This window comes from Leopardus geoffroyi, chromosome C1 (assembly GCF_018350155.1).
Source record: "Leopardus geoffroyi isolate Oge1 chromosome C1, O.geoffroyi_Oge1_pat1.0, whole genome shotgun sequence".
Classification (NCBI taxonomy): Eukaryota; Metazoa; Chordata; class Mammalia; order Carnivora; family Felidae; genus Leopardus; species Leopardus geoffroyi.
Window position 1 is genome coordinate 23,810,146 of NC_059328.1, and position 9,855 is coordinate 23,820,000.

At 51.6% G+C, this 9,855-nt stretch overlaps 1 protein-coding gene across 1 annotated transcript in view; it reads left to right on the plus strand.

Moving 5' to 3' along the window:
• The first annotated feature begins 2,566 nt into the window (after window positions 1–2,566).
• LOC123599913 (antizyme inhibitor 2-like) overlaps window positions 2,567–9,855 on the plus strand; it is a 38,960-nt gene continuing 31,671 nt past the window's right edge. Inside the window, exons 1-3 of the mRNA XM_045482389.1 lie at window positions 2,567–2,640; window positions 2,737–2,763; window positions 4,146–4,228. Coding sequence (XP_045338345.1) covers window positions 2,567–2,640; window positions 2,737–2,763; window positions 4,146–4,228 — 184 coding nt within the window. The remainder of the gene's footprint in view (window positions 2,641–2,736; window positions 2,764–4,145; window positions 4,229–9,855) is intronic.

Sequence of the window (9,855 nt, forward strand, 5' to 3'; positions counted from 1 at the left end):
ATCATACAGGCCTTTGGGGGCCGTTGTTGAAGAGATCAGATGTTGTCTTCAGTGTAGAGGGGAACCATGGAGGGTTTTGGAGCAGGGTAGGAGCGGCGAAGGTGGGAGGCAATCACGGGGAAGCCCCAGAAGGCTTCGAGCTGAGCAGTGACATGGACGGGTTGTTATCTTAGAAGGATTCCCCTGGATGAAATGGAGGGTGTGGTAGCTGGGACAGGTGCCAGGGCCCGGGAAAGAAGGCAGGGGGTGGGGGTGTGGTCTGGAGCGGGGCCCAGGAAGGCTTCTCTCAACCCTGGGACAGACCCCGGGGATGCTGTCGGCCCTGGGTGCCTTTCAGCCCAAGGAAACCCTCTCCATGAGGCAGCCTGTTCCTTCCCCCACCCACCCCACCCAACATTTCATTTGTTTCCTCATTTCACCTTTGGGAGAAAAAGCCCACGCTGTGCTCCTGCTAACCTTTTTTACGAGCTTGTGGAAGTGGACCGTTTTGTCCTGCTTTTGTATCCTCTTGCTGTATAGTCTTCGAGTTATTCATTCAACAAACATGCACCGAGCGTGAGTTCTGGGCCAGGGTCCGGGCCGGGGGCGGGCCTGGCAGGGAAGGAGGCAGAGGCCAGGCTGAAGAGTCTGGATCCCTGGCTAAGGAGTTTCAGGTCCCAACTTGGGGGTCACCGCCTCTGAGAAGCCACCCGGGTTTCTCTCAGACAGCCCCCAGCGGTATTTCCCCAGTCCCTGTTCTGCCCTCCAGGAAGGCGATGGCCACACTCGCTCACCTGGCCATGGAATGACTCTCTGGGCCGAGCGAGCGTGAAGCCCGCAGATCACGTGGGGCAACGGGCAGTGCGGTGTACTGGAAAGCTCTCCGGGCTCCGCTCCGGTCGTCTCTGCACGGCCGCCACACCATGGGACCTTTGGCAGCTCTGTCGCGGCCTCTGAGCCTCAGCTGCAGCTTTGGTACAATGGCAGCCATAGCGGTTCTGTAAACCATAAAAGCATGGTGACCCTGTGGGCCGCGCGGTGTGGTAACGCAGCAGACGCTCCCAATCCCCTCCTCCCTTTCCTGCCACCCTCGCAGGGGCTGGCGAAGTCAGCCAGTCACTTTGCAGCTTCCCTGAGAGAAGAGGGCATCTGACAACATTGTGGCCGATGACAGCCAAGTGGGATGGTAAGGAGTCATTCTAGGGGAGGGGCTGCTTCTCTTACGAGGCACTGTTCGTCCCCCACCGGCCCCCCCCTCCTGTCTGAACACAAAATGTGATGCCTGGGGCTACGGCAGCCTCCCTTGGGACCGTGAGGCACCGGGCTTGATGACGGGAAACCAACAGAGGGAGAGGACTGTGGGGCGAGAGACAGAAGGAGTCTGGGTCCTCGGTGCGCCCTTGAGCTGCTGCCTGTCTCCACGCTTCTGTGACGCGAGGAAAACCAATGTCAATATATTGGAGCCCCTGTTAATTGGGTATACGGTTCCCTGCAGCTGAATGTATTTCTGGCATAACATGTGACGTGATCGTTAATTTTAGTGATAATAAAAACAATAAACACGAGAAACTATCCCAGGACTGTTGGGTAGCCATAGTGTAGCACGCACACTCATAGATACGGATATATTTATAAATAAATGTATATATTATGTACTTATATGCCATGCATGTCTGTTTAGTAGCAGGAGAAACTGTCAGGAGATCGTTTTTTGAGACGCTGATTTTTCTGTTGTTTCTCCCAAACACACGCGGGAAAAGGAAGTTCTAGATCTCCCTGCCTTGGGGGAGGTTTGAGGGAGAGCGGGAAGCGGGAGGGAGAGGTTACCTGCGAAATAACCCTTCCCCTCCTACCTTTGGTCTCCAAAAGCCCAGTCTGTTGAGAAGCTTCTGGGCAGTGGGGGAGGGGCAGTGAGGGGGCAGCACAGGTGCCTCCTGGAGGGAGAGGAGAGAGGAAGAGCCCCTGCAGAAACTCGATGAGAGATGAGGCCATGTCTCCCAGACCCTAAAGAAGTTCTCTGTGACAGAAGAGGGGGTAGGGCACTGTGGGTTCTGTTAGCAAGGGTGGGGGTCCCGGTTTCCTGCTGAGCTGGGGGAGCTGCTGGGACCTGGGGAGGGGTGTGTGTGGAGGGAGTGGAAGCTCAGTTTCCACCTGGCGACTGGTCTCGCCCGCTCTCCCCACTCCCCGCCTCGCTGCTACATGTGACCCCAGGACTTTTGCACTTATCTTGGAGGGGCAAACAAACAGTACAAGGGTGTGAAAAGCATTTATCTGCTTCTCTTTTTCAAGCAGCAGCAGAGGATTCTATTGAATGAATATGATTTACTTCACTAAGCCTCAGTTGATGGGCATTTACATTGTCTTCAGTGGTTTTCTTTTTTCTGTTTTCTTTTGCCTTTGCTGCTGTCAGCCATACTGTTTATTCTGGCCGCTTCCTGGGCTGCAGAAAGAGTGTGGACTCCAGAGCCGAAACCCTTTAGGTTCTTACCTTGGCTTTGCCCCTAGCTGCTTTGTGGCCTCTCTGGGTCTCAGTGTCCCCATCTGCAGAATGGGGGTTATCGTAGCACCCACCCTATGGGATGTCGCCATGGTCAGCGAAAGCATGTATGTCCACAAAGGGCCTGGCACCATTCCGGGCCCAGAGTGGGAGCGGAAGGAATGGTGGCTTCTTTTTGTCCCTGGCTGTCAGTCCTCAGGAACTGAGCCAAAAGCCTAGACCAACAGATGAGGCCACCTTAGCCCTCCCTCTGCCTCCAGGGACAGCAGCCCTTTGCCCTTCTCGAGGTGAGTGTGAATGATGGTGGCAGCAGGTGGGGAGAAAAATGATAACGGGTGCCAATGTGTATTGAATGGTTCCTGTGCATCCAGCCTGGAGCAAGGAGCTTTAATCCCTAAGCAAGCCTGTTAGTGCATGGAGAAAGAAATCCGCTAGGGAAAAGGAAGATGGGGACCCTGACTCCCCAGTCTTCCCTACCCGCTAGTCTAAATCATCCTCCCCGTTTCTCTCAGTGCCCTGATTCTCTGCATAGCCGTTGTTACTGTGTGTGATTCCGTGTCCGTTTGTGTGATTATCACTAGATTGTCTGACTCTTCCTAAGGTCAATGAGGGCAAGAACCTACCTCATTGTTTATAGTTTTCCTGGTGCCTAGAACAGAGTGCGATAAAGAGAGAACCATGTTAGTTGATTGACTGATTGACCATTGGAATGAAACTATTAGGTGATTCCGGAAAGCCCAGAGGCTGGAGAGTTTGTAGGCAAGTAAGAGGGGGAGGTGTCCTGGGCTGGGTCAAGAGACCTGAATTCTATCACTGAGATGTGCAGGGGCCGAGGAAAATTCCCGGGCCTGGCTTTGAATCTGAGACCAACAGAGTAGATGAGGTCTACTCACGGCGTGGCTTGGCGGAGGCTGTGCAGTGAGAGGGCAGGCCCGCCCCAGGGCTGAAGGGCTGAAGCATCATGGTGAGGGGTGCGTGGCAGACGTGGGAAGGCCCAGGCTTCAGAGATTGCAGACTGGAGACCAGCAAGTGCGTCTGGTTTGGCCCTTGCTGCCTTTGATTTTTTTTTTTTTTAACGTTTATTTATTTTTGAGACAGAGAGAGACAGAGCATGAACGGGGGAGGGTCAGAGAGAGAGGGAGACACAGAATCTGAAACAGGCTCCAGGCTCTGAGCTGTCAGCACAGAGCCCGACGCGGGGCTCGAACTCACGGACCGCGAGATCATGACCTGAGCCGAAGTCGGCCGCTTAACCGACTGAGCCACCCAAGCGCCCCTGGCCCTTGCTGCCTTTAAAACAAGAACCATCGCAAGGATTGTGGTGTCTTTCTGTGGAGCACACCCTCCCTCAACCTGTCCCCTCCTCAGTGTCTGCCTGCTGCCTCATCGTGTCAGTGCCCCGCCCGGCCCACGATGACCTCTGTTTGCATCCCTGATGCAGGGCCAGGGGACTGTGGCTGGGGCACTGCGGGGGCCTGAGGCCTGTCCTCCCTCCTCTGAAATGCCTCAGGCGCAATGGGCTTGGTTGGCCTCAGCCTTTCCCTGTTCTGTTTCCCAGGGGTCCCAGGCTGGAAGGGCCCTTGGGACGGGCAGTGCCCTGTGGTGGCCAGATCCTGGGTTTGGATTCTGGCAGGCCTGGCTCCCGTCCTGGCCTCTCCTCTCCCCTCAGCTTCCTTTCCAGTCAACGGGAGTCGCTGCCCTGCGGGGTCCTGTTTAACTTCAGCCGCGAACAGCGCTGGACATCCTGCTCACGTACTCATTCATTTCACGTTCCCAGGGCGCCAGAACTCCACGCACAAGACCATCCCAGTTCCGACACCAATTGCAAAGTCAAGGGTTCCAAAGTTTGGTTATTCACTAGAAGGACTCACCGAACTCACTGAAAGCTGCTATACTCACGGTTACAGTTTATGATAGGAAAGGGGCAAAGATGAAAATCAGCCAGGGAGAAGATTCTGTGAAAATCAATCAAGGGAAACCTCATGAAAGTGGAGTGGAGAGGCCAGAAGGGGGAGCTTTCCTGGGCTACCAACTCAGTGTGGATCCCAGGAAGAACTGTCAGAATCATCAGTTACAGGCCCCCCACAGGAAAAGCTGTACATTTAATTTCCTACAAGAAATTGACCACCTCAGCCACTCAGCCAATGAGAAACCACCATTGCCCTGAGTTCTTGCTTTTTCTCCAGTGGACTTTTGTTCAAAACCATCCCTCCTGATTTCCTTCTTCTCCATAAAACAACATTCCTCTTTTTTGTTTGTTGGCTTAGCCTACGGTTTGTGTCATAGCTTGCTTGTCCCGAATTATCTGATAACCCCCGAATAAACCTATTTTTTGGCTGGTAAAATAACTGTTTTGTTTTTAAGGTCAACGACACGCAGGGTGGAATCCGAGGAAGCATCAGATGCTCAGCTTCCATTGCCCCCTTCCCCACGAGGTCGGGATGCATTCATTCCCCTGCGTCCACATGCGACAACGTGCATGGAACACTGCCAGTGAGGCAGCTCACCTGAACTCTGGTGTTCAGAGTTTTGGCTGGCCTCCATTATGCAGGCAGGATTGACTGAGTGAGGACTGGTTGATCCCAGTCTCCAGGTCAACTGATAAAACGTGGGACCCAACTTCCCACCCTAAATCACGTGCTTCGTCTTTCCTGGTGTGGCCAGCCCCTACCCTAAATTGCATTGTTACTCCCTGGCTAGTCCCAAACCTCCAGGAGAGCAAAGATTGCTGGCCAGGAGCTGAAGGCAGAGGTCAGACCCCTTTTCGGCAAGGTTAAAATCTATTTTTTTTCCAGCTTTATTGAGACATAACTGACATATAACATTGTATAAGTTGGAGGTGTACAACGTGTTGATTTGATAACCCTTACAAATTGCAGAATGATTACCATCAGAGTCCTAGCCACCATGCCCATCCTATCAGTTACCATTTCTTTTTGGTGGTGAGAACTCTTTTTAAGATCTACTCTCTTAACAACATGCAAGCATATGATACAGTACTATTAGCTATAATCACCATGCTGTACGTGACATCCCCAAACCTGTTAATCTTGTACTGGGAGTTATTCCCTTTGACCACTCTCACTCCATTTCTCCCACTCTCAATCCCTGGTTACCATTAAATTCTTTATTACTTACAAGATCAGTCTGGAAAATGACATGACTTTTGGACCTCGGAAGGTCTCAGAGGAGCCGCCCTGCCTCTGCCCACACTTCCAGCCTGAGCAGTCTGGGGCTGGCAGGTTGAGGACTTAGGAGGAAACACAGCTAAGATTTAATGGGGATTTCCTGCCAGCTCAGCCCTTCCCATGCACTACATCGTCAAACCCTCTCACCTTCTCCACGAGCAGGAAATATTCCTGGCCTCATTTTGGGTGTGAGAAAACTAAGGCAAGAAGGGGTTTATAACTCATTCAAGGCACACAGCTAGTAAGGGGAGAGCCTAGGATTTGGACATGTGTGGGTGACACCCAAGTCCAAGCTCTCTTCTGTCATGCCTCCTATATTCTAAAACCACGCATTTGGAGTCAGATATACTGGGTTCAAATTCTGGGCCCAGATACTTACAGGCTGTGTGATCTCGGCCAGGTCAGGGATTCTGAGTCTCAATTCCCTTATTTATTTAAAAAAAATTTTTTTAACATTTATTTATTATTGAGAGACAGAGCATGAGCGGAGAAGGGGCAGAGAGAGAGGGAGACACAGAATCCGAAGCAGTGGAATCCAAAGCTGAGCTGCCAGCACAGAGCCCGACGCGGGGCTCGAACTCACAAACCACGAGATCATGACCTGAGCCGAAGTCGGACGCTTAACCGACTGAGCCACCCAGGCGCCCCATTATGATGGTCTTTTTGATCAATGCTTCCTTCTCTCTGGTCTCAATGGCCTGCTACTCCCCATACAGCCCCGCATCACACAGACGGATGCACACACATGTGCAAACATGACCCACAAGCACACACAGGCAGACATGTACACAGTACGTGTACCTGCACTAGTGTAGCTTGTACACACACACGTGCATGCGCACAGTGGACTGCCCCTCAATATCCCTTCACCCTGCCTCTCTGGGCCCGCCCTGTGGCAGGAGCTAGAAAGCTGCCAACACATTTCCCAGACTGCCTTTCAGTTAGAGCTCCGGTTCTGGATGACTTCAGTTCAGCCAGTTGGAGACACATGACCTTTGGATGGTGGAAGTGAGTTTCCGCAAACAAGCCGTGTCTGGAGATGTTTGTTATTTTTTGTGGTCGTTTCCAGTACGCGGTCCAGGCAGGTGAGAGGCGGGGCAGAGCGGTGTGTCTGCTAGTCTTACTGATTAATTAATTGATTGATCGTGGCAGGAGCAGGGGCAGCAGCAGAAGCTCCCTGATCCTAGTGGCTTTAGCAGGTATGAGGGTCTAGAGACAGGGGCGGCTCCCTTGGCAGCGGCTTTCACAGTGTGATTATGGGAGTCACTCCTCAAAGCTCAGTGTTAAATTTGTATCTTTCAGGTCTGCTGACTGCTTATACCATGTGACCCTCTGTAATAGAGGTCTTCCTGTTTCAACTAGCCAGAGTACTTTTCTGTTCTCTGCACCTACATCCTTCAGGTCTTGGCTCAGATGTCCTGATGCCCAAGCTTGACTGAGTCCTTCCCATTCTCCAATGACACCTGACGTTTGACCTTTGACCATTGCCGTATGGCGCCTGCTCGGAAGGCTGCTTTGTACAAGCACACCCTGAGTGCCCCTGGTAATATCACTATCTTAGGAATGTACAGATCTCACCTTCCCTCTACATTCTCATCAAACAGAATATGCAGAAAGACGTGTTGTTCAGCATTCAAGATCAGGGGCTCCGGGAGGTTGTTAACCTGGGGTGTCTCCTCGGTAACAAAGAATGTCTGCATGGCAGGCCTTGGTCTCCTTGGAACGCTGGCCGTGTAGGGGAGGGAAGGGCTATGGATAGTTGCCAAGGTAGTCTACACTATCAAAGCTTGCTGCACGCAGTTACCTGCAGGGGATGCTCTGTCCAGTCTGCTGCTTCCGGACTCCCTCTAGGTAAGTTTCCCCAATAAATCGATGTCTCAACCCCTGCCTCCGGATCAGGTCATTCCTTCAGTCTTGCCGAGGCTCCACCCACCCTCGGTTTTTTTTTTTTTTTTTAATTTTTTTTTTCAACGTTTATTTATTTTTGGGACAGAGAGAGACAGAGCATGAACGGGGGAGGGGCAGAGAGAGAGGGAGACACAGAATCGGAAACAGGCTCCAGGCTCTGAGCCATCAGCCCAGAGCCTGACGCAGGGCTCGAACTCACGGACCGCGAGATCGTGACCTGGCTGAAGTCGGACGCTTAACCGACTGCGCCACCCAGGCGCCCCCCACCCTCGGTTTAGAGTCTGCCAGTGGGCAGCTACGCAAATGTCCGTTCGCTCAGAGCCTGGACCATATTCACATCCTCCCAACAAATGTTTAGTGGGCACACGTGGACTCTGTTCTTGGTGCTGGAGATGACAGCCATTCGCAAGGTGGCACAAAGCAGGGGCTCAGTAAATGGTAAGGAAACTCACATTAAAACAACAACAACAACCCAGAAAAACACACACACACTAAGGAGGTCGACAGATTACTAAATAAGGTGATTTCAGATCACGAGAAGCGTTCTGAAAATAGAACTGAGTAAAGAAATGGGAAGTCGGGGGGCACCTGGGCAGCTCAGTCAGTTAAGCGTTCAACTCTTGATTTTGGCTCAGGTCATGATGCCAGGGTCACGGGATTGAGGCCTGCTTTGGGCTCTGTGCTGAGCGTGGAGCCTGCTTAGGATTCTTTCTCCCTCTGCCCGTCTCCCCTGCTCGCTCGCGCTCTCTCCAAAAAATTAATTAATTAAAAAAAAAAAAAAAGAAACGGAGAATTGAAACAGTTTCTACCTAAATAAGGGTAGTTAGGGAAAGCCTCGTCGAGGGGGCGACATTTGAGCTGAGACCAAGAAGGAGACCGCGATGGGAGGGTCTGGGGAAGTGCGGAGGCCCTGAGGCCAGAAGGCGTCTGGAGTGTTTGAGGAACAGTGGACAGGACAGTGTGGCTGGAGCGGAGTAAGGCAGAGAGGGGCAGACATAGGCTGGGCCACATCACGTAGGGCCTCGGACACCATGCCAAGGAGTTGGATTTTATTCTAAGTACGACCGTAGCAGGATTCTCCCAGAGTCGTGACACCGCGGCTTTTCTTCCCAGGAGGCAACTTCATGCCAGCACGGCTCAGTCGGGTTCGTACCCGAAGAACTGAGCCTAGAACTCCACGTGGCATAGTTTTTTTTATATATTTTCTCCTTCTTTGTCTCCCATATGAGGTAACACACAGACACGCAGTCTGATTAAGTGGTCTTGCGTTACAGGTTGGGAGGGAGGTTGTCACGTACGCATATAGCTAGGTTGCCTTGTGTTTTTTCTTTCCTTAGGGAGGGGACCCTATCACACAACAAGAGGCCATCAGAGGCCCTTAAGCAGGGATAGGACGTGACTAATTTATATTTTAAGAGACCAGTATGATGTTGGGGGTGGGGGTGTGGTAGGGTCCCCTCCCTAAGGAATGAAAAGAAAAAAAAAAACCTCAAGGCAACCCGGCTGTACACCTATGTGACATCCCTCACGACCTTGTAACATGAGACCACTTAATCAGACTACGTGTTTGTGTGTTACCACATATGGGAGACAGAGAAGTGAAAAAAATATTTAAAAAGCTACGCCACGTGGAGTTCAGGGCTCTGTTCTGTCGGTATGAACCCAACTGAGCCGTGCCGGCATGAATAAAGTTGCTTCCTGGAAAGAAAAGCCTCAGGGTCACGACTCTCTGTGCGAGAGTCCTGCTACAGGGGAAGATCAGAATGGGGCCAGAGCAGCCATTTGGGAGAGTGACCAGTAGACCAGGAAAGAGTCTAGTGCGGTAGTGGTGGGGATGGTGTGAGGTGAGTGGAGCTGGGGAATATTTTGGAGGCAAAACTGATGGAAATTGCTGGGGGTTAGACATGAGGGTGGGAATGAAAGAGAAGAATCAAGGACGACTCCTGGCTTTTGGCCTGAGCAACAGGGCAAATGTCATTATCAAAGTGCAGAAGCCTGGGATCGGTTTCAGGGAGGTGGTTGAAATTTCTCTTGGGATGCCGTTAGAGCATCTGATAAGGGCTACTGGTGAGATCTCTGCAGCCAGACTAGTTGGGTTGGATTTTTGGCCACCTAGTAATAACTGGGCAAGTTACTTTAATCTACTTTCAACTAATGTCTTACTTTTACCATCTGTAAAATGAAAATAATAATGGTACTCCTTTCTCAGGATGAATGAGGATAAAAGGAGTTAATTTATGTACAGTGCTTAGAACAGTGCTTGGTCCAAGTATGTATTGTATA